Source organism: Strix uralensis, unplaced genomic scaffold (genome assembly GCF_047716275.1).
Source record: "Strix uralensis isolate ZFMK-TIS-50842 unplaced genomic scaffold, bStrUra1 scaffold_220, whole genome shotgun sequence".
Taxonomy (NCBI): domain Eukaryota; kingdom Metazoa; phylum Chordata; class Aves; order Strigiformes; family Strigidae; genus Strix; species Strix uralensis.
The window spans coordinates 129775-157130 of NW_027436829.1; the positions used below are offsets into that span (position 1 = coordinate 129775).

A 27356-nucleotide genomic window follows, 5' to 3' on the forward strand; every position below is an offset into this window, starting at 1 on the left:
GCGCTGATTGGTCCTAGGACGGGAGAGGGGCGTGGCGTGAGGAGGGATGGGCGGGGCTGAGGTACGCGGCGGGGGGCGTGGCCGGCGTGGGGAGCGCTGATTGGTGGACGGCGTGGCGGGGGGGCGTGGCCGGGCGGCGCCATATCCGGGCCCCGCGGGGGAGCGGCGGGAGCGGGCGGAGGCGCCGGGGGGGAGGTGAGTGGTCCCCGGGGTGGGGGGTCTCGGGCCTCCCGTCGCCATGGCAACCGCCCCGTCGCCATGGCAACCGCCCCATCCCCGCAGGCAGCCGCTCTTCTCCCCGTTGTTATGTGGCCGCGGCTCCGCCCTGGGGTGATGGGGGGGCCCCGGGATGGGGGGGGGGGGGGGGGGTCTGTGGGGACCGGGCGGCTGCATCCCCGGGACGGGGGGACCCCGGGATGGGGGGGCCCCGGGATGTGTGGGGCCCGGACGCCTCAATCCCCAGGGTGTGGGGGTGCCCAGGCTGTGGGGGTCCCTGATGCCCTGATCCCCAGGGTGTGGGGGTCCCGGGGATATCGGGGTCCCCAGGATATGGGGGTCCCGGGGTATGTGGGGCCTGGATGCCCCAATCCCCAGGATATGGGGGTCCCCAGGGTGTAGGGGTGCCCAGGATATGGTGGTCCCCGGGGTATGGGGGTGCCCAGGGATCAGAAACATGGGGTGCAGTCGCTGACGAGGTGACGCAGGCACCATGACGGAGGCGGAGGCGGAGGCTGGGGGTCGGCGGGAGCCCCCTGGACGGGGTTCGGGGGCCGGGGGGGGCCCCCTGGCCCTGCTGAAGGCGCGGGCGCTGGACGTCACCTTCGAGGTGGGGGACGAGTACGAGGTCATCGAGACCATCGGCACCGGCGCCTACGGCGTCGTCAGCTCCGCCCGCCGCCGCGACACCGGTGAGCCTGGGCCCCCTTGGGTGGGGGGCACCCAGACCCTTGGGCCCCCTTGGGTGGGGGGTTCCTGGACACCTGGGTCCCCTTGGATGGAGATTGGGGACGCCCAGATACCTGGGTCCCATTGGGTGGGGGGTTCCCGGACACCTGGGTCCTTTTTGGGTGCTCGGTTGGGCACCCTGGGGGGTGCCGGGGTGGGTGATGAGCCCCCCCCGGGGTGGCCGGGACGTCAGGCCAACAGGTGGCCATCAAGAAGATCCCCAACGCCTTCGACGTGGTGACCAACGCCAAGCGGACGCTGCGGGAGCTGAAGATCCTCAAGCACTTCAAGCACGACAACATCATCGGCATCAAGGACATCCTCAAACCCACCGTCCCTTACGGCGAGTTCCGCTCCGTGTGCGTGACCCGGACGCCCGCGTCCCCCCCCCGCTGTCCCCCACAGGGTCCTTCAGGTGGTGGTGGTGGCCCCCACAGGGACATCTCCATCCCCTCCCGGGTGCTCTTGGGGGACAGGAGGACACGTGGGATGGAGCCCACTTGGTGACTTTGGGGGGTGGTGGCCCCCGCAGGGATGTTCCCAGACCCCCGGATCCTCCTGGGGGGCAGGAGGACACGTGGGATGGAGCCCACCTCTCCACCCCACGTGGGTGGGGATGTCTCCAGCCCCACCCGGACGCCTGGATCCCCCCTCCCCACCTGCAGCTACGTGGTGCTGGACCTGATGGAGAGCGACCTCCACCAGATCATCCACTCGGCGCAGCCGCTGACGCTGGAGCACGTCCGCTACTTCCTCTACCAGCTGCTGCGGGGCCTCAAGTACATCCACTCGGCCAACGTCCTCCACCGCGACCTGAAGCCAAGCAACCTCCTGGTCAACGAGAACTGCGAGCTGAAGATCGGTGACTTCGGCATGGCGCGGGGGCTGGGGGCCGACCCCCGGCACGCCAAGGCCTTCCTCACCGAGTACGTGGCCACCCGCTGGTACCGGGCGCCGGAGCTGCTGCTCTCCCTCCACCGCTACACCCGCGCCATCGACATGTGGTCGGTTGGGTGCATCTTCGCTGAGATGTTGGGTCGCCGGCAGCTCTTCCCCGGCAGGAACTACGTCCACCAGCTGCAGCTCATCATGGCCGTGCTGGGAACGCCGCCGGCCACCGTCATGGCCGCCATCGGCGCCGAACGGGTGCGGGCGTACGTGCAGAGCCTGCCGCCGCGGCCGGCGGTGCCTTGGGAGAGCCTCTTCGGCGACGCCGAGCCGGCGGCGTTGGCGCTGTTGGGTCGGATGCTGCGTTTCGACCCGCGGGAGAGGGTGGGGGTGGCCGAGGCGCTGCGGCACCCATTTTTGGCCAAGTACCACGACCCCGAGGACGAGCCCGAGTGCGTCCCCGCCTTTGACTTCGCCTTCGACCGCCGGGCGCTCACCAAGGAGGAGATCAAGGCGGCCATCGTGGCCGAAATCGCCGACTTCCACGCCCGCCGCGACGGTATCCGGCGGCAAATCGCCTTCGCCCCGGCTGGCGGCGCCGAAAGCGCGGCCAGCGGGGCTGGCGTTGGTGTCAACGCAGCCAACAGCGCCATGGCCAACGTTAACGTCCCCATGGGCGACATCAACGCAGCCAACGTTGGCGTCAACGCAACGAACGTCAACGTGGGCAACGTCAACATGGCCAACGCCAATGTCAACATGGCCAGTGTCAACGTGGCCAACTCCGGCGTCACCATGGCCAATGTCAACATGGGCAATGTCAGCATGGGCAACTCCACTGTCAACGTGGCAAATGCCAGTGTCAACATGTCCAGCGTCAACATGGCCAACATCAGCACCACCATGACCAACAGCAGCGTCAGCATGGCCAACACCGCCATGGCCAACGTCAACGCGGCCAACGTCAACGTGCCCAATGCTGCAGTGGCCAGCGTTGGCCCGGCCTGGCCCTGCGCTGACGTGGACATGCCGAGCCCCGGCCCTGCCCCTGCCCCTGACTGCCCAATGGACTCTCCCCGGGTGAAGGCGGAGCCGGGGGCCCCTGTGGCGCCCAAGCGGGACGGTGCCATCTCTGACGACACCAAGGCCGCGCTCAAGGCTGCTCTGCTCAAGTCAGCCATGAGGAACAAGAGCAAAGGTGGGGGCGGGGTTGGGCCTCCATCCCCAGACTCCTGGGTCCCAAGGGTTGGTTGTGGTTGGGTTGGGTTGGGTTGGTGGCTCCACCCCTGGTCTCCTGGGTCCCAAGGGTTGGTTGTTGTTGGATTGTGGTTAGATTTGGTTGGGTTGGTGGCTCCATCCCTGATCTGGGTTCCAATGGTTGGTTGTGGTTGGGTTGGTGGCTCTATCCCTTGTCTCCTGGATCCCAGGGGTTGGTTGCAGTTGGGTTGGGTTGGGTTGTGGTTGGGTTGGGTTGGTGGCTCCACCCCTGATTTGGGTTCCAATGGCTGGGTTGGGTTGTGGTTGAGTTGGGTTGAGTTGGGTTGGTGGCCCCACCCCTGATCTGGGTTCCAATGGTTGGGTTGGGTTGGGTTGTTGGCTCCACCCCTGGTCTCCTGGCTTCCCCCCAGAGCCGCCGTGCGTGGCCCCGGAGGCCCCAGAGGGCCGGAAGCCGGTGACGGCGGCGGAGCGGCAGCGGGAGCGGGAGGAGAAGCGCCGGCGGCGGCAGGAGCGGGCGAAGGAGCGGGAGAAGAAGCAGCGGGAGCGGGAGCGGCGCGAGCCCCGAGGCCGCGGCGAGGGGCTGCGGGGCCTGGTCCTCACCGACGACGACCGCCACCTCCTCGAGCGTTGGACCAAGATGCGGGACGGGGCCCCGCCTCGCCCTCCGCCCCCTCCCCGTCCCCCCGCACCCCCTCCTCCCCCTTGCCCCCCACCTTGCGGGGGACCCCCCGACACCTGGCCGGGCCACGAGGTCTGGCCCGAGCCCCCCACCGCCCCTCTCCCGGCGGACCCCGACGTGGCCACCGTCACCCAGCAGCTCTCCAAGTCACAGGTGGGGGTCCTGAGTGTCCCGGGTGTTGGCGCATGGCCAACCACCGTGAGCTTCATCATCGTCATCGTTGTCCCCGCAGGTGGAGGACCTGCTGCCCCCCGTCTTTTCGGTGACCCCGAAGGGGAGCGGAGCCGGCTACGGGGTGGGCTTCGACCTGGAGGAGTTCCTCAGCCAATCATTGGACATGGTGGGGGACACCAAGGACAGGTGAGAGGTCTGGGCCGCGTCCCTCTCCCGGGTGACCCCCGAGTATCCTCGGGGTTGGGGTGGGGGTTGTGGGGACCCCCCGGCCTCGTGGCTGAGGACCCCCCCCCACCCCCGGCAGCCAAGGCGATTCGGCGCCGCTCTCGGCCTCGCTGCTCGCCGACTGGCTGGAGGTCCATCGCCTCAGCCCCGCCGCCCTCGAGAGCCTCCAGCGCGACCTCCAGCTCGGCTCCCCCATGGTGCTCGCCGACGACCTCCCTGACCCCTGACGGTGCCTTGGCCCCGCCCCCCCTTGGTGCCTTGGCCCCGCCCTTGGCGCCCCATTAAATTTGTAAGGAAACAGCCCCGTTTCGTGCTGCCTCTTGGGCATCGCTCCTGGCTCCCTGGGGACCTATAGGGGCTATAGGGGATGGTGGGGGGCGGAGGGACCTTGCGCGGGGAGTGGGGGGCTGCCGGAGACTCTACAGACCTATAGGGAGCCGCATAGGCTGGGTCTATAGGGTCTGCATGTAGGGGGTGGAACTACGGGCTCTATAGGGTCTGTACATAGGGGGTGGACGTTGGGGCTCCATAGGGGGCTCTACAGATCTATAGGGGCTGTAGGGAACGTGTGGGGCTCTCGGGAGCTTATCCACCGGATTATGTGACGCTATAGGAGCTGTGTGGGGCTATAGGGCCCGGCCCGCAGGGGCTATATGGGTCTACAGGGGACTATGGAGCAATGGGGCCCCCTATAGGGCTATAGGGGGGTGTACGGTGTTTCAGGCCACCGTGTGGGGCTACAGGGAGCTGCGTGGGGCCATAAGTAGCCATACGTGCACGTATATAGACTGCTCGGTAGCATATAGAGAGCTGTGAGGGGCTATAGGGGCTTGTGGGGACCTCATGGGAGCTATAGGGGGGTGCAGGGACCCATGGGGGACCCCCTGGGAGCACCAGGGAGCCGTAGGGATGTCGGGGGAGGTATAGAAACCCCATCGCCACTATGGGGGGGGCATAGGAGCCTATAGGGAGCTGTAGGGATGCCGGGGGACATAGGGACCCCACGGTCGCTATAGGGGTCTGTAAGGACTGTATAGGAACCGTTAGGGACCCCCCGCTGTACCCCTCCCCCCCCCCCCCCCCCCCCCGCCCCGGCCCACCCCGAGGAGGAGGAAGGAAGGAGGCGGAGGCGGGTGCGTTTGTGGCATGGGTTTCGTAGCAAATACATCACAGACCACGAGGGGACGATACAGAGCTCGGGGGGGCGGGGGACCCCCCCCGGCCCCCCCCCGCGGCATGGGGCGGGGGGCAGCGCGGGGGCGCGGCGGCGCTGCGGCGGCCCCTGCGGGGCAGGAAATCTAAGTGAGGGGGGGGTTCCTCGGCCGGTGTGGGGAGGGGGGAGGGGGGAGTGAGTGACGGGGTCGTTGATGGCGGTTGGGTCGTTGGTGGGACGGTTTGGTCATTGCGGGGGTGGTTGGGTCGTTGAGGGGGTGTCATGGAGGGGGTGTCATTGAGGGGGTGTCATTGATGGGGTGGTTGGGTCATTGAGGGGATGGTTGGGTCGTTGGTGGGACGGTTCGGTCATTGCGGGGGTGGTTGGGCTGGTTGACAGGGCGGTTGGGCATGTGACGGGGTGGTTGGGTTGTCAGTGGGGTGGTTGGGTCATGGATGGTGCTGTTGGGTCTTTGATGGGGTGGTTGGGTCCTTGAGGGGGTGATTGAATCTTTGATGGGGCGGTTGACGGGGCGGTTGGGCGGTTGGTTGGGCGGTTGATGGGGCGGTTGGGCGGTTGGTTGGGCGGTTGATGGGGCGGTTGGGCGGTTGGTTGGGCGGTTGATGGGGCGGTTGGGCGGTTGGTTGGGCGGTTGACAGGGCGGTTGGGCGGTTGGTTGGGTGGTTGACGGGGCGGTTGGGCGGTTGGTTGGGCGGTTGACAGGGCGGTTGGGCGGTTGGTTGGGCGGTTGACGGGGCGGTTGGGCGGTTGGTTGGGCGGTTGACGGGGCGGTTGGGTCACCGGGGGGTACCGGGGCAGGTGAGCGGGTCCTTGGTGGGGCGGTTGGGTGGGTGATTGGTTGCTCGGTCGGGCCAGTGGGCGGGGAGGTGGGAGGTAGCTCCATCGTGATTGGCCGGTTGGGTCGGCGGGTGATTGGGCGGGAGGTTGAGCTGTCGGGTGGGTGGGGCGGGCGGGTGACAGGTTGGTTGCGTGGGTGGGTAGTTAGCTGGTCGGATGGGTGGTTGGTTAGTTGGGTGGGTGGTGAGCCGAATGGGTGGTTAGTTGGGCGATCAGCCGGTTGGTTAGCTGGGAGATGGGCTGGTTGATTAGCTGGGCGATGGGTTGGTTAGTGGGCTGGCAGTTATCAGGTTAGGTGGTTGGTTGGTTAGCTGGTTGGATGGCTGGCAGTTAGATGGGTGGTCAGATGGGTTGTTAGCTAGTCAGGTGAATAGTTAGCTAGTTAGTTGGGTGGTCGGCCAGTTGGGTTAGCTGTCTGGGTGGGCAGTAGTTAGCTGGTTGGTTGCTTAGCTGTTTAGATGGGTGGCTGGTTAGTTATTTGGGTGGATGGTTAACTGGTTGGATGGGTGGTGGTTAGCAGGCTGAGCAACTGGTTAGCTAGTTGGATGAGCAGTTTAGTTGAGTGATTGGTTAGCTGCTTGGATGGGTGGCTGGTTAGCTGATTGGGTGTATGGTTAGGTGTCTGGGTGGTTGGTTAGCCGGTTGGATGGGTATCCGGTTAGCTGGTTGGGTGGGCAGTTAAGGGGTTGGATGGGTGGTGGTTACCTGGTTGGGCGGTTGTTTAACCGGTTGGGTGGTTGGTTAGCTGACTGGATGGGTGGTGGTTAGCTGGTTAGATGGGTGGTTAGCAGGTTAGTTGGGCGGGTAATGGCGTCACCTCGGATGCGCGGTGGCAATGGGTTAGAGTCACCTCTGCCCCCATGGAACCCCCCGTATGACCCCCCGCAGGACCAGCGGGGGCGACCCTCCACCTCCCCCCGGGACGGGTCAACCCAACCCAACCCATCGACCTTCTCTAGGGCCAACCCAACCCATGACCCCTCCCTACAGTCCACCCAGTCCAACCCGTGACCCCTCTCTAGGGTCAACGTGACCCATAACCCCTCTCTGAGGTTAACCCCACCCAACCGTCCCCCAAATCCTTCTCTAAGGTCACCTGAGCCCGACCCGTGACCCCCCCTCTTTGGGGTGGACCTGTCTTGGGGGTCAACCTGACCCACAACCCCTCTCTGGGGCCAACCCAACCCAACTGCCCCCCTAACCACTCCCAAGGTCAACCCAACCCAACTCTTGAGCGTCAACCCCACCCCGGGGTCCCCCCAGGACCCTCTTTCTTCACTCACCCCGACCCCAGCTCCTCTCTGGGACCCCCTTGACCCATCTGCCCCTCCAGAGCCCCCCATCCAGACCCACCTCCTGCCCCCCAACACCCCCCCAAAGGCTCGTGTGTCCCCCCAAGCGCAGCGCATGGATGGGAGATGGTGGTGGCGAAGGTTTGAGGGCGGGGAGGAACGAGGAGAAGTTGGGGGGCAGGGGGGTGGCTCCAGGGATGATGGGATGGATGGAGGCCGACGAGCCGCTTAGATTTGCCGGCCCCGGGCCGGGCCGGGCCGCTCTGGTCCGCGGGGGGCGGCGGGTGATTGGACCACGTGCTGTTATGTCCGTTCGCATGAACAATTGTCTCTTAATTTATTCTTATTTCTCGCTTATGTGGTTATTCTCGTTACCGGGGTGGGGGTGGGGGTGGGGGGAGGAGGAGAGGTGGGGGGGGCGTTAATTGCTGCCGCGGGGGCGCACCGGGGGGCCCTACAAGCCCAACGTGCCCCCGATGGAGGAGGCCAAGACCACCCCCAGCACCACGCAACAAATTATGATCATAATTTTCTTCTACGTTACCCCCAAAAAAAATGACGTCCGGGCAGCGCGGGGAGGAGAGAGGAGAGAAGAGAGGAGCGTTACGGAGCAGGAGGAGGCCCCTGGCGGGGAGGACCCGGGCGTCCGCGCTCCCGACCCACCCCCCCGCCCACCCCGCTGCACCCACCCCCCCCGTCACTCACCCTCCGGGCTTTGCTCTGGTACTTTACGGCTTTTTTGGTGTCCGACACGGCCCGTTCCACGTAGTCGACCGAGTGCTCCACGTTGTACTCGATGCGGTCGATCATCTCGCCCTGAGGAGCCAGAAACGGCCCCTGAGCCGCCTGCCCCATCCCCGGGGGCTGGGGGTGGGGGTGGCATCCAGCACGGGGGGCTCCATCAGTTCTGGGTGGTTCAACAGCGTCTTGGTGGGCTCAAGAGCTTTGGATGGCGCCTAAATGAGCCAACGAGGCCTAATAATGGGTTTTGGGGGGTTCTAGGTGACCCTTGGTGGGCTCAAGAGCTTTCAATGGCGTCTAGGTGAGCCAACAGGGGCTTCTGGTGGGTTCTAGGTGACCCTTGGTGGGCTCAAGAGCTTTTGATGGCATCTAAATGAGCCAACGAGCCCTAATAATGGGTTTTGGGGGGTTCTAGATGACCCTTGTTGGGCTCAAGAGCTTTCAGTGGCATCTAAATGAGCCAACAATGGCTTCTGGTGGGTTCTAGATGACCCTTGGTGGGCTCAAGAGCTTTCAATGGCGTCCAGGTGAACCAGTGAACACTAAATATGGGTTTTGGTGGGTTCTAGGTGACCCAACAGTCTCTTGGTGAGCTTGAGAGCTTTTGATCGTGGGTTCTAGATGACCCCCCTGGGCTCTAGAAGTTTCGATGTACTCTAGATGATCCCGTGATCCCTCAAATTCTGTTTCTCTGGGGGGAGGGATCTATGGGAGCCGGTGCCTCGCTGGGGGCTTTGTGCAGGTCCTTGACCCCGAGGCGGGCAGGGTCCAAGTCCCCCCGCCCCGTACCTGGCTCTCCACCAGCATCGCCATGTCCACAAACATGTCGTGCAGCTCCCGGATGCTCGTTTCCAGCTTGATGATCTCGTTGTGCCGCGTCTCGATCTCGTTCAGGGCCTGTTTGGTCATCTGGGAGTCCATCTTGATCTGGCAGGAGAGAGCGGAGACGGGTGCGAGCGTCGGGTGGGGCTCCCCGGGCTCAAGATGATCCCGGGGGGCTCCAGGTCCACCAGCAGGTCACAGACAACCTCACGGTTTCTCGGTCACGCGATGATTCGGGGCATCTCGTTGGGTTCGAGGTGACCCAATGGGTTCCGGGTGACCCAACGGGCAGCAGGTACCTCAGAAAGCCCCAAGGGCTCCAGGGGACCTGCTGGTCTTCACGCAACGCGGCTGCTCGGGGCCTCTCATTGGCCCCCACTCAGGGCTCGTTGGGTTCTAGGTGCCCCAATGGGATCTAGGTGCCCCAACAGGTTCCAGGTGCCCCAACGGGCACCAGCTACCTCAGAAAGCCCCAAGGGCTCCAGGGAACCTGCTGGTTTTCACACAACGTGGCTCCTCGGGGCATCTCATTGGCCCCCACTCGGGCCCCGCTGGGTTCTAGGTGCCCCATGGGCTGCTGGGAGCTCTCGCCCGCGGGGCAGAGGCCTCACGTACGTCATCCGTGAAGATGGCCAACTTCCCGCTCTCCAGCATGTCCTCCAGCTCCTCGTTGGTGGTGGTCCGGCCGGCTGCGGAGAGAGGGGAGGTGACACCGGGTGACCCCCGATGCCCCCGGGGTGTCTTCTCTGTCCCCGCCCAACCCCGTCCCCGCGACCTACTGATCTCCAGCTGCCGCTGGATCCTGTCCTTGCACCGGTCGCGGTACTTGGACTGGGTGGCGTTGTACTCCGTCATCACCTCCACGAACTTGCGGGACAGCGTCGAGTGCTGGGGGCACGGGGAGGGCGCGGCGTGGGCAGGGGCCGTGGCGCCGGGGAGGAGGAGGAGGAGGAGGAGGAAGGAGCGGCGGAGGGATACCTGCGTTTTCCGGATGCGTAGGTCGGCCGAGGAGCGGTTGAGCCCTTCCTCCTGCTCGATGCTCTGCTCAATGGCTGCGGGAGGAGACGGCGTCACCGTCACCACCCCCCCCTCCCAGCTCCAAGACGGCCGCCGCGGAGGTGGGCAGCCAAGATGGCGGCCCCAGGACAAGATGGCCACCGCAAGATGGCCGCCGCGAGGTCACCTTTCAACTTGGAGCGCACTTTGTTCGCCGTCTTCTTGATGTCGGCCGTGAGGTCCTCCAGCTCCTGCTTGGTCTCTGGGGGGTGGGGACGTGTCACCCCCACGGTGTCACCACCCTCATGTCCCTCCGCCCCACGTGTCCCCAACTCCTGGTGTCCCCACGTGTCCCTCAGGGTGTCCCCAACTCCTGGTGTCCCTCCATCCCACGTGTCCCTCACGATGTCCCCAGTTCCTGGTGTCCTTCCACCCCACGTGTCCCTCAGGGTGTCCCCAGCTCCTGGTGTCCCTCCGCCCCACGTGTCCCTCACGATGTCCCCAGCTCCTGGTGTCCCTCCGCCCCACGTGTCCCTCACGATGTCCCCAGCTCCTGGTGTCCCTCCGCCCCACGTGTCCCTCACGATGTCCCCAGCTCCTGGTGTCCCTCCGCCCCACGTGTCCCTCACGATGTCCCCAGCTCCTGGTGTCCTTCCGCCCCACGTGTCCCTCAGGGTGTCCCCAGCTCCTGGTGTCCCTCCGCCCCACGTGTCCCTCACGATGTCCCCAGCTCCTGGTGTCCCTCCGCCCCACGTGTCCCTCACGATGTCCCCAGCTCCTGGTGTCCCTCCGCCCCACGTGTCCCTCACGATGTCCCCAGCTCCTGGTGTCCCTCCGCCCCACGTGTCCCTCACGATGTCCCCAGCTCCTGGTGTCCCTCCGCCCCACGTGTCCCTCACGATGTCCCCAGCTCCTGGTGTCCTTCCGCCCCACGTGTCCCTCACGATGTCCCCAGCTCCTGGTGTCCCTCCGCCCCACGTGTCCCTCACGATGTCCCCAGCTCCTGGTGTCCCTCCGCCCCACGTGTCCCTCACGATGTCCCCAGCTCCTGGTGTCCCTCCGCCCCACGTGTCCCTCACGATGTCCCCAGTTCCTGGTGTCCCTCCGCCCCACGTGTCCCTCAGGGTGTCCCCAGCTCCTGGTGTCCCCCCGTGTCCCCCCGCCCCCCGTGTCCCCGCTCACTCTCGTCGGGGTTGGGGGCGGCCAGGATGGCGCTGTGCTGCTTCTTCACCTGCTCCACGTCCTCCGACAGCTTCTCGATGCAGCCCCGGATCTCCTCCACCTGCGGGGGGAGGGGCGGGGGGGGGGATGGGGGGGGTCACAGGGGTCACGGGGGGGTCACAGGGGTCACAGGGGTCACGGGGGGGTCACAGGGGGGTACCGGGGGGGTCTTCAGCCCCTGGAGGGACCAGGGAGGGTCTGGAGGGGTCGTAGAGGGGTTGGGGGGGGTTGATTCCACGGGGGGCCCCGGGGGGGGGTGGGGGGTGGCTCTATAGGGGGTGGGGGGGTCTATGGGGGGAGCACTCTATGGGGGGGGGGGCTCTATAGTGGGGGGGGTCTATAGGGGGTGGAGGTGGGGCTCTATAGGGGGGTCTATAGGGGGCGTCTCTATAGGGGGTCCCTATAGGGTGTGGGTGTCTCTATAAGGGTGGGGGGTCTCTATAGGGGTGTCTATAGGGTGTGTGTGGGGGTCTATAGGGGTGTCTCTCTATAGGGGTAGTGTTTCTACAGGGGGTGTCTCTCTATATGGGGTGTCTATAGGGAGCTGCCTCTCTCTATAGGGGGGTCTATAGAGTGTGTGTGGGGTCTATAGGGGTGTCTATAGGCGGTGTCTGTCTATAGGGGTGGTGTCTCTATAGGGGGGTCTATAGCTGGTGTCTCTACAGGGGGTGTCTATAAGGGGGTGCCTCTCTCTATAGGGGTCTCTATAGGGGGTGGGGGGTCTATATGGGGTGTCTATAGGGAGTGTCTCTTTCTATAGGGGGTGTCTGTCTCTCTATAGGGGGTCTATAGGGGGTGTCTCTCTATAGGGGGGTGTGTCTCTATGGGGGGTCTATAGGGGGTCTCTATAGGGGGTGTGTCTCTCTCTATGGGGGGGTCTATAGGAGGTCTCTATAGAGGATGTCTCTCTCTCTATAGGGTCTCTATAGGGGTCTATAGGGACTCTACGGGGTCTCTATAGGGGATCTCTCTCTCTCTCTAGGGTCCCCCCGTACCTGCTCGAAGAACTCGTCCATGAAGCGCTCCCTGTCTCTATAGGGAGTCTCTAGGGGGTCTATGGGGATCTATGGGGGTCTCTATAGGGGGTCTCTCTCTCTCTATAGGGTCTCTATGGGGTCCCTATGGGGTCTCTCTCTCTCTATAGGCTCTCTATGGGGTCTCTATGGGGTCCCTATGGGGTCTCTCTCTCTCTCTAGGCTCTCTATGGGGTCTCTATGGGGTCCCTATGGGGTCTCTCTCTCTCTATAGGGTCCCTATGGGGTCTCTCTCTCTCTATGGGGTCCTATGGGGTCCCTATGGGGTCCCTTCTCTCTATGGGGTCCCTATGGGGTCCCTATGGGGTCCCTATGGGGTCTCTCTCTCTCTATGGGGTCCCTATGGGGTCCCTATGGGGTCCCTATGGGGTCTCTCTCTCTCTATGGGTCCCTATGGGGTCCTATGGGGTCCCTATGGGGTCTCTCTCTCTCTATGGGGTCCCTATGGGGTCCCTATGGGGTCTCTCTCTCTCTATGGGGTCCCTATGGGGTCTCTCTCTCTCTATAGGGTCTCTATGGGGTCTCTATGGGGTCCCTATGGGGTCTCTCTCTCTCTATAGGGTCCCTTGGGGTCTCTCTCTCTCTATGGGTCCCTATGGGGTCTCTATGGGGTCCCTATGGGGTCCCTCTCTCTCTATGGGGTCCCTATGGGGTCCCTATGGGGTCCCTATGGGGTCCCTCTCTCTCTATGGGGTCCCTATGGGGTCCCTATGGGGTCTCTCTCTCTCTATGGGGTCCTATGGGGTCTCTCTCTCTCTATAGGGTCTCTATGGGTCGCTATGGGGTCCCTATGGGGTCTCTCTCTCTCTATGGGGTCCCTATGGGGTCTCTCTCTCTCTATAGGGTCCCTATGGGATCTCCACAGGCCCCCCCGTTACCTGCTCGAAGAACTCGTCCATGAACCGGTCCCTGTCCACGTGCACGACTCCACCTCCTCCTCATCGTCGCTGTCCTTGGCCTGGGGGGGACACAGACGGGGCCGCGCCCCATTGGCTGCCCCGCCCCCTCATTTGCATACGGGGCGGGGCTGCAGAGGAGCGGAAGGCCACTGGCTGCCCCAACCCCCCCGACCCCCCGTGATTGGCCGAGGGCTGTGACTCATCTGCATGCCTGATCCTGCCGCTGCTGATTGGCCGCCTGGCCCGGCTCATTTGCATAAGGTTCCCACCCCCTTCCCATGAACCTGATTTGCATAGCCCCACCCCTGCACCACGGCCCACCCCCACGCCATTGGCTCCCATCGCGCCTGATTTGCATAAAGGACACGCCCTGCCCCCCCATTCCCTCCATCACCTCCTGATTGGCTGCCAGCCCCCACCCTCATTTGCATGCAGCGGCTCTCCCGGCAGCTCATTGGCCGCTGGGGTTGGCATGGGGGCGGGGCCACGGGAGGGATCCCCGCAGCCGATTGGCTGAGCTGGGGGGTGATCCCCTGGCAGAGGCCCCGCCCCTGCGGGACCCCCCAGCCACCCCCACGTGATGCACCTGCCCCATAGTGACCCACAGCGACCCACAGCGACCACTTACTGCACCCCACAGCACCCCACAGCACCCCAACAGCACCCCACAGCACCCCGCAGCGACCCACAGTGACCCACAGCACCCTATAGCACCCGCTTACTGCACCCACAGTGACCTATAGAACCCATAGCGACCCACAGTGACCCACAGCGACCCATAGCGACCCATAGCACCCACTTACTGCACCCCACAGCGACCCACAGCAACATATAGTAACCTATAGTGACCCACAGCGACCTATAGAGCCCCACAGTGACCTACAGAAACATACAGCACCCCATGGTGCCCACCTACCGCACCCCACAGTGACCCATAGCGACCTATAGCATCCTATAGTGACCCATAGCGACCCATAGCAAAACACATAGTGACCTATAGTGATCTATAGCCCCCCATAGCAACCTATAGAGCCCCACAGCACCCCACAGAACCCATAGCCCCCCATAGCGACCTATAGCCCCCCATAGCGACCTATAGAGCCCCACAGCACCCACAGCGACCCATAGCCCCCCATCGCGACTACAGTGACCCACAGCCACCTATAACGGCCTGTAGTGACCCCTAACCACATAGAGTAACCTATAGCAATCTACAGCGCCCCATAGCGCCCCACGGCACCCACCTACTGCCCCCCACAGCACCCCATAGCGACCTATAGTGTCCCATAGCGCCCCACGGCACCCACCTACTGCCCCCCACAGCACCCCATAGCGACCTATAGTGTCCCATAGCGCCCAACGGCACCCACCTACTGCACCCCACAGCGCCCATTGCCTGTCCTGCAGCACCCCCCAGCACCCCCACTGCGAGCCCCATAGCACCCCCCCAGCACCCCATAGCAGCCCCAGCACCCCCCAGTACCCCCCAGCACCCCATAGCACCCCCCTGCACCCACTGCATCTCCCTGCAGTTATTGCACCCCCAGCACCCCCCAGCACCCCCAGCACCCACTGTAGCTCCTCTTGCACCCACTGCAGCCCCCCACCATCCCCTGCACCCCACAGCCCCAGAGCACCCTACAGCACCCCACAGCCTGCCCAGTGCCCCACTGCACCACTGCAGCCCCCAGCATCCCTTGCACCCCACAGCGCCCTATAGCGCCCTATAGTCCCCCAACCCCTCCAGTCCCCCGCTGCAGCCCCCCAGCATCCCCAGCCCCCTATAGCCCCCTATAGCCCCCAGCCCCCTATAGCCCCTATAGCCCTCTATGTCTCCTATAGCCCCCCAGCCCCCCATAGCCCCTATCGCCCCCATAGCCCCCAGCCCCCTATAGCCCCTATAGCCCCCTATGTCTCCTAGAGCCCCAGCCCCCCATAGCCCCCCAGCCCCCTATAGCCCCCTATAGCCCCCTATGTCTCCTAGAGCCCCCAGCCCCCCATAGCCCCCATAGCCCCTATAGCCCCCAAAGCCCCCCCGGCCCCCCCGGCCCCGCTCACGCTGCGGAGCTCCTGGGTCCGGTCCTTCATGGCGGGGAGGGGGCGGGGGGGCCTCGGGCGCGCGGCGGGGGGGGGGGGGGCGGGGGGGGGGGGGAGGGGACCCGGCGGAGGGAGGCGGCGGGGGGGGGGCGGGGGGGGACCCCGGGGCGGCCGGTCGGGGCTGCGGCGGCGGCTGCGGCTGCGGCGGGGGGGGCGGCTGCGCAAAGGGGGCTGCGGCGGCGGGGGGAGGGGGAGGGCAGGGGGAGGGGCGGGGGAGGGCGGGAGCGGGGGAGGGGCTGAGGGGGGAGGGGCTGAGCGGGGGGGGAGGGGCTGCGCGGGGGCGGCACCATCCGCGCCGCAGGGACCGCCCCGGCACGGGCACCCCCCGCACACTCAGCCCTTGCACACTCACCCCCTCACGTGACCCCTTGCACACTCACCCCTCGCACTGACCCCTTGCACACTCACCCCTCGCACACTCACCCCCTCACGTGACCCCTTGCACACTCAGCCCTTGCACACTCAACCCCTCACGTGACCCCTTGCACACTCACCCCTCGCACACTCACCCCCTCACGTGACCCCTTGCACACTCACTCACCCCCTCCCATGGCCCCTTGCACACTCACTCCCCCCCTCGCACACGCGCAGCCCCTGCAGACACTCTGGGGGGGGGTGTGGGGGGGTTTGGGGGGTCCCTAGACCGCCCGGGACCCCCCGAGACCGCCCTCCCCCAAGGGGACGCTCCGGCCCCTCCCTCCCTCTCTATGGTCGCTTCCCCAGGCCCAGCGCTGGCGGCCGCCCTCTCTATGGTTTGGAGGACTCTGCGGACAGAGCGGCCGCGCTCTATGGCCCCCGCGCATGCGCAGAGCGCCCCCCCACCGCCCGCGGCTACTTCCGCTTCCGGCCTCCCCCTCCCCTCCCCCAGCCCAGGGCGCCGCCATGCGGGACCGCACGCGGGAGCTCCGGCAGGTGGGGACCCCCCAGAGGGTCCGGGGGGGCCCGAATGGGCGTCAGGGACCCCGAAATGGGGCTCGGGGACCCCAAAATGGGCGTCAGGGACCCCAAAATGGGGCCCAGCAGTTTGGGGACCCCCAAAATGGGGCTCGGGGACCCCCAAAATGGGACCCAGGGACCCCAAAATGGGGCTCAGGGGTTCGGGGACGCCCAAAATAGGACCCTGGAGTCTGGGGACCCCCCCAAAGGGGATCCAGGCGCCTGGGACCCCCAAAATGGGGCTCAGGGGTTTGGGGACCCCCAAAATGGGGATCAAGAACCCCAAAATGGGGCTCAGGGGTTTGGGGACCCCAAAATGGGCATCGGGGACCCCAAAATGGGACCCAGGGACCCCAAAATGGGCATCAGGGGTTTGGGGACCCCCAAAATAGGACCCTGGAGTCTGGGGACCCCCCCAAAGGAGATCCAGGTGCCTGGGACCCCCAGAATGGGGCCCAGGGGTTTGGGGACCCCCGAAATGGCTGTCAGGGACCCTAAAATGGGACCTGGGGACCCCAAAATGTGACTCAGGGATCCCAAAATGGGACCCAGGGGTTTGGGGACCCCCAAAATGGGGCTCAAGGATGCCAAAATGGGACCCAGGGACCCCAAAATGGGGCCCAGCACCCCCTAAAAGTGGACCCAGAAGTTTGGGGACCCCCAAAATGGTGCCCAGGGGTTTGGGGACCCCCAAAATGGGAGCTGGGGACCCCAAAATGGGGCCCAGGGGTTTGGGGACCCTAAAATGGGACTGAGGGACCCCGAAATGGGACTCGGGGACCCCAAAATGGTGCCCAGGGACCCCAAAATGTGCCCCGGGGGGTTGTGCCCCCCCTGACCCCCCCCCCGTCCCCCCCCAGGACTGTGGGGGCAGCGCGGGGGAGGAGGAGGAGGAGGAGGAGGAAGAGCGGGACCGGGTGGCCCTGATGGGGCTGCGCCCCCCCGCCCCCCCCGGGGCCGACACGCTGCTGCAGGTGGGTGCTGGGCCGGGGGGGGGGTGGGCGGGGCCTGGATATCATTTGCATACCATTTACATACCATTTGCATATCATTTTGCGCCTTGATAGTGGGTGGGGGGGCGCAGGAGGCCTTGTCATCCTTCCCATGGTATCAACACGTGATTGACATATCATTAACATAATTTAGCCTCCTATCAGTGTGCTTTAGCATCTCATTAACATCTAATTCGCATCTCATTAACATCTCATTAGCATTTTCACGCATGGTATTAGCGTGTTGGCGCTGGGAGGGGGGAGAGACGTCGCACGAGGGGGTGCTGGATCCCCGCGCTTCATTACCATGTCATTAGCATATCAGCGCATTCGAACGTGCCATTAGCATGTGCCTGCATCTCATTAGCGTGTTATTGGCGTGTTGTTAGCATGTTATTAACGTCTCGGGGGTGTGTCCAGGTGCTGGAGCTGCTCATCCTATTTCCGTGTTATTAGCATGTCATTAGCATACTGTAGGCTGACATTAGTGTGTGTCAGCATCTCATTAGCATGTTTTGCATATAATTAACACGCAATCCACACGTTACTCTGCGTTACTGGCGTGTTGGCGTTGCGTGTTATTGGCATGTTGATGCTGCGAGCGGGCAGGGGGTGCACAGGGCTGCAGGAGCCCCGCGTGCGCTTTGCATGTCATTAGCATGTCATTAACATGTCATTAGCATGCCTTACCCTGGCAGTAGCATGTCTGTGCGTGTCGTTAGCGTGTCATCATGTGTCGTTGGCGTGAGGGCTCGTGCAGGCGGGTCCCGCAGCCCCCGCGGGCGTTCGCATCCCACCGCGCCTTAACGTGTCCCTAGTGTGCGGTTGCCATGTAATTGGCATGTAATTAGCATGCAGTCAGCATGTAGTTAGCGTGTGGGTGCCGCCTGCCTGCCAGAGATGGTACAGGGGGTGCTGGAGCCCCCCCCTTAGCGTGTCCTTAGCGTGTGGTTAGCGTGTGCGCAGGGTCAGGGGGTGTGGGAGCCCCTATAGACCCCCATTCCCTTTGCATGTCCTTAGCGTGTTCTTAGCGTGCCCTTAGTGTGTCCTTAGCATGTCGTTAGCGTGTGGTTAGTGTGTGGCTAGCGTGTGCACAGGCATGGGGGGGTGTGGGGGTCCCTATAGCCTCCCCCCTCCCTTGGCGTGTCCTTGGTGTGTCCTTGGCATGTCCTTAGCATGTGTGCAGGCACGGGGAGTGCAGGGGCCCCTATAGCCCCCACTCCCTTTGCATGCCCTTAGCGTGTCCTTAGCGTGTGGTTAGCGTGTCTGTAGCGTGTCCTTAGCGTGTGGTTAGCGTGTGCGCAGGCGCGGGGGGTGCGGGCGGCGCTGCGGGTGCTGGAGCAGAAGCTGGAGGCGCTGGAGCAGCAGCAGGAGGCCGTGCTGGGCACCCCCCTGCCCGACGAGGGTACGGGGGGGCTGGGGGGGCTATAGGGGTCTGGAGGGGGGGCTATAGGGGCTGGGGGGGGCTATGGGGGGATGGAGGGGGCTATAGGGGCTGGGGGGGCTGTAGGGGCTGGGGGGGCTATAGAGTCTGGGGGGGCTATGGGGGGGCTGGAGGCTGGGGAGGGGGTATAGGAGGGGTCTGGGGGGGCTATAGGGATCTATAGGGGGATGGGGGGGGAGCTGGGGGGTCTGGGGGGGCTATAGGGGAGTTGGGGGGTCTCTATAGGGGTGCGGGGGGGTGTAAGGGTGGGGGGGATTGGGGGGGCTCTGGTAGAGCTCTAGGGGGTCTGGGGGGGGCGGGGGGGGCGGGGGGTGACCTGTGCCCCCCCCAGGGCTGAAGCGGGACCTGCAGGTGCTGCGGGACGAGATCCAGGGGCTGACGCAGGAGATTCGCACCCGCCTGCGAGGTGGGGGCACCCCCCCCCCCGGGACCCCCCCACATCCCCCCCCCCATGACCCCTGGGACCCCCCCCACCTGCCCCCCCACCGCATGACCCCTAGGACCCCCCCAGACCCCCGTGTCCCCCCCCCAACCCCTTGGGTGCCCCTCCAGACCCTTTGGTGTCCCCCTGAGACCCTTTGGTGCCCCCAAGGACCCCTGAGCCCCCCCCCAAGACCCCTGGATGCCCCCCCCAGATCCTTGTGTCCCCCCCCCAGACTCCTTGGTGCCCCCCCAGACCCCTGTCCCCCCACCCCAGGCCCTTGGGTGCCCCCCCAGACCCCTGTGTCCCCCCCCAGTGCTGGAGCCGGGGAAGGAGGAGGAGGAGGACGAGAACCGAAACACCATCGGGGCGCGGGTGAAGCGCACCCAGGTCTGGGGGCACCCGGGGGGGGGGACACACCCGGGGGGGATTCTGGGGTCCTGGGGGGGGATGTTGGGGTCCGGGGGGGACACATTGGGGTCCAGGGGGTGTGTTGGGGTCCTGGGGGGTGCGGGGGGACGCTGAGGGGATCCTGGGGGTGTTTTGGGGGGTGTTTGGGGGTGTCAGGGTGATGCGGGTGCCCCCGCAGCACGTGGTGCTGTTGGTGTTTCGGGGTGTTCTGGGCTGGTTCCGGCTGTTTTGGGGTGTTTTGGGGTGTTTTGGGGAGTGCTGTGGGGTGTTTTGGGGGGTGTTTGGGGCTGTTTTGGGGTGTCTCGGGGTGTCGGGGTGACGCGGGTCCCCGCAGCACGCGGTGCCGTTGGTGTTTGGGGTGTTTCGGGGTGTTTGGGGTGTCTCGGGGTGTCGGGGTGACGCGGGTCCCCGCAGCACGCGGTGCCGTTGGTGTTTGGGGTGTTTTGGGGTGTTTCGGGGGGTGTTTCGGGGTGTTTCGGGATGTCTCGGGGTGTCGGGGTGACGCGGGTCCCCGCAGCACGCGGTGCCGTTGGTGTTTGGGGTGTTTCGGGGTGTTTGGGGTGTCTCGGGGTGTCGGGGTGACGCGGGTCCCCGCAGCACGCGGTGCCGTTGGTGTTTGGGGTGTTTCGGGGTGTTTCGGGGGGTGTTTCGGGATGTCTTGGGGTGTCGGGGTGACGCGGGTCCCCGCAGCACGCGGTGCCGTTGGTGTTTGGGGTGTTTCGGGGTGTTTCGGGGGGTGTTTCGGGGTGTTTCGGGATGTCTCGGGGTGTCGGGGTGACGCGGGTCCCCGCAGCACGCGGTGCCGTTGGTGTTTGGGGTGTTTCGGGGGGTGTTTCGGGGTGTTTCGGGATGTCTCGGGGTGTCGGGGTGACGCAGGTCCCCGCAGCACGCAGGTGCCGTTGGTGTTTGGGGTGTTTCGGGGTGTTTGGGGTGTCTCGGGGTGTCGGGGTGACGCGGGTCCCCGCAGCACGCGGTGCCGTTGGTGTTTGGGGTGTTTCGGGGTGTTTCGGGGGGTGTTTCGGGGTGTTTCGGGATGTCTCGGGGTGTCGGGGTGACGCGGGTCCCCGCAGCACGCGGTGCTGTCGCAGCAGTTCCTGGGGCTCACGGGGCGCTGCCACGCGGCTCAGGCCCGGTACCGCCAGCGCAGCCTCGAGCGCATCCGCCGGCAGCTGCACATCAGTGAGCCCCCAGCACCCCTGGGTGCCCCCCAACACCCCTGGGTGCCCCCCGACACCCCCGGGTGCCCCCCAAGAATCCTGGGTCCCTTTGGGGGGGGTCCCGGGGATCTGGGTCCCTTTGGGGGGAGGTTCCAGACTCCTGGGTCCCCTCCTGCACCCCTGGGTCTCTTTGGGGGGGGGGTCTGGGGTTTTGGGTCCTTTTTGGGGGGGTCCCGCACCCCTGGGTCCCCGCCCCCGCACCCCTGGGTCCCCCCCCCGGACGCCTGGGTCCCCCCCAGCCGGCAGCGCCTCGGTGACGGAGGAGGAGCTGGAGCAGATGCTGGAGACGGGGCAGAGCGAGGTCTTCATCTCTAACGTGAGTGGGGCACCCATGGGTGCTGGGGGGCCACTAAGGGCACCCATGGGTGCTGGGGGGTCACAGGGGCACCCATGGTCGCTGGTGGTTAATGGGAGCACCCATGGGTGCTGGTGGTTTGTGGGGACACCCATGGGCGCTGGGGGGTCACAGGGGCACCCGTGGGAGCTGGCGGTGGATGGGGGCACCCACGGGTGCTGCCGGCGCAGGTGCTGGGGGCGACGCGGGCGACGCGGGCGGCGCTGGAGGAGGTGGGGGTGCGGCACCGGGAGCTGCAGCGGCTGGAGAAGGGGCTGCGGGAGCTGGGGGAGCTCTTCACCCTCCTGGGGAGCACCCTCGAGGCGCAGGTGGGTGCTGGGGGCACTGGGAGGCACTGGGAGGGGACTGGGATGCTTGTGGGACACACTGGGAGGGAACTGGGGTGGACTGGGATGGATTGAGAGGGAACTGGGGTGGGCGGGAGGCCACTGGGATGAACTGGGATGGCCGGGAGGTCACTGGGATGAACTGGGGGGGGAACTGGGATGGCCGGGAGGCCACTGGGATGAACTGGGGGGGGAACTGGGATGGACGGGAGGCCACTGGGATGAACTGGGAGGGCTGGGGATCACTGGGATGAACTGGGAGGTCACTGGGATGGCCTTGGAAGGGACTGGGTGCCACTGGGGAGGAACTGGGGAGCACTGGGAGGGGCAGGGCGGTGCCATGCCTGGCCGCGGGGGTCCCTGTGGGTGCGTACTGGTTCATACTGGTTCATACTGGTGCAGGGGGAGGTGATCGACCGCATCGAGAGGAACATCGAGCAGTCGGGGTCCCACGTGCGCAAGGGGCAGCAGCACCTGGGGGCGGCGCAGCGCAGCCAGCGGGGGGCACGGCAGGTCCCGCCCCGCCCCGGCCACGCCCCTTCCCATGGCCACACCCCCTTCCCGCGGCCACGCCCACCGCGACCACACCCCCTCCCCTGACCCCACCCACTCATGACCCTGCCCCATCCCCTGGCTTCGCTCCTTCCCTGGCCCCACCCACCCGCGACCCCACCCCAACCCTTAACCCCGCCCCTTTCTCTGGCCACGCCCCCTCCCGTGGCCCCACCCCCGTGACCCCACCCCCTCCCCGCAGAAGAAGCTGCTGGTGGCCGCCTGCGTCATCGTCACCCTCGTCATCGTCGCCGCCATCATCGCCGTCACCGTGACAACCGGGTAGCCACGCCCACCACGGCACTGGTGAGGGGCTGGGATGGACGGGGGGGAACTGCGATGGGCTGGGAGTGACTGGGAGGGGTGCTGGGACAGATTGGGGGAACTGGGATGGACTGGGAGTGACTGGGAGGGGTATTGGGATGAACTGGGTGGAACTGGGATGAACTGGTGGGAACTGGGATGAACTGGGATGGACTGGGAGGGTTACTGGGATGAACTGGTGGGAACTGGGATGAACTGGGAGGGTTACTGGGATGGACTGGGAGGGTTACTGGGGTGAACTGGGCCGTCACTCCCCATCTTGCCCCTCCCCCAGGTCTCTGACGTCACACAGCCCCTCCCCCACCTGTCCCCGATGACGTCACGGGGGGGGATGGGTGTGGGGGAGGGGAGGGGGCTCCTGTGTCCACCCCTCCCCCTCTCGTGCCTGCGTCGGGGGCGGGGCCCCCAAATAAAGCCCTTTTCACCCCAAAGCACCGGATGTGGGGCAGCGCAGGGCGGGGGAGGGGCGGGGGGGGAGGGGTGTGAAGCCACAGAGGGGTGGGGGGGGGGGGGGGAGGATGTGACGGGGCCCCCCCATCCCCCCCCCGTGTCCCCCGTGTCCCCGCGGGTGTCGCTGGCGCTGGTGAGTGCGAGGGGACCCGGCGGGGCCACCCCCCCCACTGTGTCCCCTGACCCCCCCCCGTGTCCCCCCCCCGTGTCCCCAACCCCCCCCGTGTGTCCCCACCGCCCCGATCCCCCCCGTCCTTGTCCCCATGTCCCCAACCTCATGGCCACGTCCTTGTCCCTGTCCCCATGTGTCCCCCTGTCCTTGTCCCCATTGCCACCGTCACGTCCCCGTGTCCCCGTCCCCACGTCCCTGTCCCATGTCCCCAACACCCCCACGGCCCCACGGCCACGTCCTCGTCCCCACCCCACGTCCCCACCACTGTCCCTGCGTCCCCAACCTCGTGTCCCCAACCCCGTGTCCCCATCTCCATGTCCCCATGGCCACGTCCCCACCACTGTCCCCGTGTCCCCATGGCCACATCCTTGTCCCCAACCCCGTGTCCCCAACCCCACGGCCCCACGGCCACGTCCTCATCCCCACCCCACGTCCCCACCACTGTCCCTGTGTCCCCATCCCCACGTCCCCACGGCCACGTCCTTGTCCCCAACCCCATGTCCCCACCTCCATGTCCCCATGGCCACGTCCCCACCACCATCCCCACATCCCCACGGCCACGTCCCTGTCCCCATCCCCACGTCCCCACCCCCACGTCCGCATGGCCACGTCCTCGTCACCATCTCCATGTCCCCACCACTGTCCCTGTGTCCCCATCCCCACGTCCCCAACCCTGTGTCCCCACCTCTGTGTCCCCATGGCCACGTCCTTGTCCCCATCTCCATGTCCCCAACCCCACGTCCCCACGGCCACGTCCCTGTCCCCATCCCCACGTCCCCACCCCCGTGTCCCCACCTCCGTGCCCCCACCCCCACGTCCCCCCCCGCCCGCCCGTCCCGGTGTCCCCTCACGCCCGTGTCCCCTCTCCCCCCAGGCCATGGCCGCCCCCCGCTGTCCCCTCTCCAGCCTCTGGCTCCTGTCCCTCGTGTCCCTCGTGTCCCTGCCCGCGGGGTCCCCCCAGTGCCACCGCGCCGAGGGTGACGCCTGCTCGGCCGCGGCCCCGGCCCCCGGCGCCGAGATGCTGGGGTGGGGGCTGGACGTCACCACGCTGCGCCCCGCCGGCGGCCAGGTCCTGCTGGTGGGGGACGTCCCCGCGGGGCCACCGCGCGCCTGCCGGCTCTGCCCCGACCCGCTGGCCCACGGGCGACCGCGGCGGCTCCCGGCGGGGGCGGGGGGGTGGCGGGCGGGGCGGCGGTGCCACCAGGGCACGCGGGTGGCCGCGGGCGGGGGGGCGCTGGGGACGGTGGTGGCGGGGGCGGAGGAGGTGGCGCGGGGGTGGCGCGTGGGGCTGGGGGCGCGGGCGGTGGCCCCCGGGGCCGTGGCGGTGGCCGGGTCGCACTCGCGGGTGGCCGAGTTCGGGCTGCAGCGGCAGCGGGAGGACCGGTACGTGTTCGCCAGCCTGGAGCTGCGCTGCCGCCTCTACCGGTGGGTTGGGGCCTTCCTCGGCCTCCTCAGCCTCAGCTCCTCCATCAGCCTCATCTCCTCCACCTTCATCATCTCCTCCACCTTTATCATCCTCAGCTCCTCCATCAGCCTCAGCTCCTCCATCTTCATCATCTCCTCCACCTTCATCATCCTCAGCTCCTCCATCAGCCTCAGCTCCTCCACCTTCATCAGCCTCAGCTCCTCCAGCTCCTCCATCTTCATCCTCTCCTCCATCTTCATCATCCTCAGCTGCTCCATCAGCCTCAACTCCTCCACCTTCTCCATCATCTTCAGCTCCTCCAACTCCTCCATCTTCTCCATCTTCATCAACTTCATCTCCTCCACCTCCTCCAGCTCCTTCATCTCCTGCACTTCCTCCAACTTCTCCATCTCCTCCATGTTCATCCTCAGCTCCTCCACCCCCTCCATCTTCATCTTCTCCATCTTCATCAGCTCCTCCAGCTCCTCCATCTTCATCATCTTCTCAACCTTCCCCATCTTCATCATCCCTAGCTCCTCCGCCTTCTCCATCATCTTCATTTCCTCCAGCCCCTCCATCTTCATCAGCTCCTGCACCTCCTCCATCTTCATCATCTTCATCAGCTTCATCTCCAGCTCCTCCATCTTTTCCATCTTCTCCATCTCTACCTCCTCCACTTCCTCCAGCTCCTCCATCTTCATCATCTTCTCGACCTTCTCCATCTTCATCATCCTCATCATCTTCAGCTCCTCCAGCTCCTCCATCTTCATCTCTTCCCCCTCCTCCACCTCCTCCATCTCCTCCAGCTCCGCTGCCCTTCCTCCCCCACCTCCCCCTTGGCCCCACGTCCTTCTGTCCTTCCCTCCCCCCCTCAACCCACCCCAACATCCCCCCACAGACCCCTCAACACCCCAGAGACCCCCAGAGACCCCCCAACACCCCATAGACCCCCCAGTCCCCCCACAGACCCCCCATAGACCCCCCCAGTCACCCCACAGACCTCCCAGTCACCCCATAGACCCCCCCAGTCCCCCCACAGACCCCCCATAGACCCCCCCAGTCACCCCACAGACCTCCCAGTCACCCCATAGACCCACCCAACACCCCCACAGCACCCCATAACCCCCCCAACACCCCATAGCACCCCCCCAGACTCCCCAGTCCCCCATAGACCCCTCCAACACCCCCAGTCCCCCCACAGACCCCCCCCCACCCCTCCGCACCTCACCCCCTCCCTCTTCGCTCCCCCCCGCAGGACCTGGGTCTCCCCCGACGCCCGCCCGTCCCCCCACTTTCTCCGCGCCGTCCGGGCCTTGCCCCCCCGCTTCGGCCCCTCCACGGCGGCCGATTACGGGGAGCTGCTGGCCGCCTACGGCACCCACTACATCCACGCGGCCGAGCTGGGCGGGCGCCTGCGCGCCGTCACCGCCATCCGCTCCTGCCGCGCCACCATGGCGGGCGCCAGCGCCCAGGAAGTGGCCGATTGTTTAGGGGTGGAGGTGGCGGCCGGCGGAGGGGCCGGGAGGGTCGGCGCCATGGCCACCGCGTGCCGCCGGGCCCGGGGGGGCAACCAAGGCAACGCCAGCTTCAACGAGGCCTACAGCGAGCGGCTGGTGGAGGTGGAAGGAGGCGACCAACATGGCGACCTACTCTACGGCAGGCCCGAGGCCTACACAAGATGGCTCCGCAGCCTCCCCGCCGCCCCAGGGCTGGTGGCGGCCGAGGTGCGGCCCCTCCACACCCTCCTGCCGCGGCGCGACCCCCGGCGGGCGGCGCTGCGGGCGGCCATCGGCCATTACGTCTCCTGGCGGGCCTTGCGCCTCAACTGCAGCCGGGCCTGCGCCGGCGGCCATCTTGTGGGGCCTTGCCAATGCGGCTGCGCCGCCGACGCCGCCGTCACCTCCGAGTGCTGCTCGCGGCAGCGGGGGGCGGCGCGGGTGTCGGTGTGGGTGCGGGGCGGCCGCGGTTGGCGCGGCGACCATTTCTCGCGGACGGACGCCTACGTGCGGGTGATCTTCGCCGGGCGGCGGGTGCAGACGGCCACGGCGTGGAACGACGAGCGCCCGCGGTGGGGGGCGCGCTTCGACTGGGGGACGGTGGCGCTGCCCCCCGGCGCGCGGCTGCGGGTGGAGGTGTGGGACGAGGACAACAAGTGGGACGACGATTTGTTGGGGGTCTGCGAGGAGCCGCTGGAGGCCGGGGGGACGCGGGACGTCGTTTGCTTCCCCGGGGGGGGGCGCCTGGAGTTCAGCTACCGGGCGACCTGCGGACCCGCCCTGGGGGGGCCCCTCTGCCGCGACTACGTGCCGCAGCCCCCCGAAAACGACGGGGGGCTCCTCCGAGCCTCCCAATGGCCCCCCAGGCCCGGGGACGGACCCGTGGACTGGCCCGACCAAGACGAGGAGGAGGAGGAGGAGGAAGGCGACCGCCATCTTGAAGCCTTCTGGGGCCCCCCCCGGGCCGACGGCGCCTCCGCTGACCCCCAGGAGTTGGGTTTTGGGGACCCCCCCGGAGACCCCCTGGAGTCCACGGACGCCTTCGGGGACCTCCCGGAGCCTTTGGGGGGGTTTGGGGAGGGGCCTGGGGGTGTGGGGCCGTCCTGGGGCTCTGGGGAGGGGCCTCCAGCCCCATAGACCCCCCCCAACATCCTCCAGCCCCATAGACCCCCCCCCCAACATCCCCCTGATGGGGAGGGGGGACACACAGAATTAAACCCCTTGTGCTGCAGCCCCCGACTCTGTGAGGCATTGGGGGGGGACTGGGAGGGACTGGGAGGCACTGGGGGGGGACTGGGAGCTGCTGGGAGGCACTGGGTGGGACTGGGAGCTACTGGGGGGGGACTGGGAGGCACTGGGGGGGGACTGGGAGCTGCTGGGAGGGACTGGGAGGCACTGGGGGGGACTGGGAGCTACTGGGGGGGGACTGGGAGGCACTGGGGGGAACTGGGATGGACTGGGGGGGTTGATGAGAGCACTGGGAGGGTTCAAAAGGGCCACGGACCTGTGATAGACCCCCCCAGCGCCCCACAGATCCCCCCGGCACCCCAGAGATCCCCCCCACCCCCCTATAGCGCCCCATAGCTCCCAGCGGGGGGGACCCCCCAGGGCCC

At 66.5% G+C, this 27356-nt stretch overlaps 4 protein-coding genes across 8 annotated transcripts; 3 read left to right on the forward strand and 1 right to left on the reverse strand.

Annotated features, from left to right (window-relative positions):
* The first annotated feature begins 159 nt into the window (after positions 1-159).
* MAPK7 (mitogen-activated protein kinase 7) lies at positions 160-4431 on the forward strand. 2 transcript variants are annotated; one of them, XM_074857531.1, is made up of 7 exons: positions 160-195; positions 705-908; positions 1139-1304; positions 1611-3031; positions 3462-3883; positions 3963-4090; positions 4209-4431. In XM_074857531.1, the coding sequence occupies exons 2-7, from the start codon at positions 710-712 to the stop codon at positions 4354-4356; spliced, it is 2484 nt and encodes an 827-aa protein (XP_074713632.1). In that variant the 5' UTR covers positions 160-195; positions 705-709; the 3' UTR covers positions 4357-4431. The 2 variants fall into 2 exon arrangements, with proteins under 2 accessions (XP_074713632.1, XP_074713633.1); XM_074857532.1 differs by having other exon boundaries at positions 1139-1288.
* Positions 4432-7744: 3313 nt separating this feature from the next.
* STX1B (syntaxin 1B) lies at positions 7745-15233 on the reverse strand. Its single transcript, XM_074857545.1, is given in 11 exon segments — positions 7745-7967; positions 8138-8248; positions 8963-9100; positions 9611-9684; positions 9775-9883; positions 9974-10047; positions 10179-10253; positions 11174-11273; positions 13125-13172; positions 13175-13204; positions 15204-15233. Coding segments are annotated over 11 exon segments (870 nt in total). The 3' UTR covers positions 7745-7886.
* Positions 15234-15934: 701 nt separating this feature from the next.
* Positions 15935-22651, forward strand: LOC141938621 (syntaxin-4-like). Of its 4 annotated transcripts, none has more exons than XM_074857516.1 (11): positions 15935-16154; positions 17039-17152; positions 18465-18575; positions 18946-19020; positions 19352-19425; positions 20517-20625; positions 20903-20979; positions 21189-21326; positions 21747-21857; positions 22099-22202; positions 22495-22651. In XM_074857516.1, the coding sequence occupies exons 1-10, from the start codon at positions 15950-15952 to the stop codon at positions 22180-22182; spliced, it is 1098 nt and encodes a 365-aa protein (XP_074713617.1). In that variant the 5' UTR covers positions 15935-15949; the 3' UTR covers positions 22183-22202; positions 22495-22651. The 4 variants fall into 4 exon arrangements, with proteins under 4 accessions (XP_074713617.1, XP_074713618.1, XP_074713620.1 ...); XM_074857517.1 differs by having other exon boundaries at positions 21747-21853; XM_074857519.1 differs by having other exon boundaries at positions 21747-21797.
* Positions 22652-22906: 255 nt separating this feature from the next.
* LOC141938620 (perforin-1-like) lies at positions 22907-26966 on the forward strand. Its single transcript, XM_074857515.1, has 2 exons — positions 22907-24267; positions 25503-26966. The coding sequence occupies exons 1-2, from the start codon at positions 22934-22936 to the stop codon at positions 26878-26880; spliced, it is 2712 nt and encodes a 903-aa protein (XP_074713616.1). The 5' UTR covers positions 22907-22933; the 3' UTR covers positions 26881-26966.
* Positions 26967-27356: the final 390 nt, after the last annotated feature.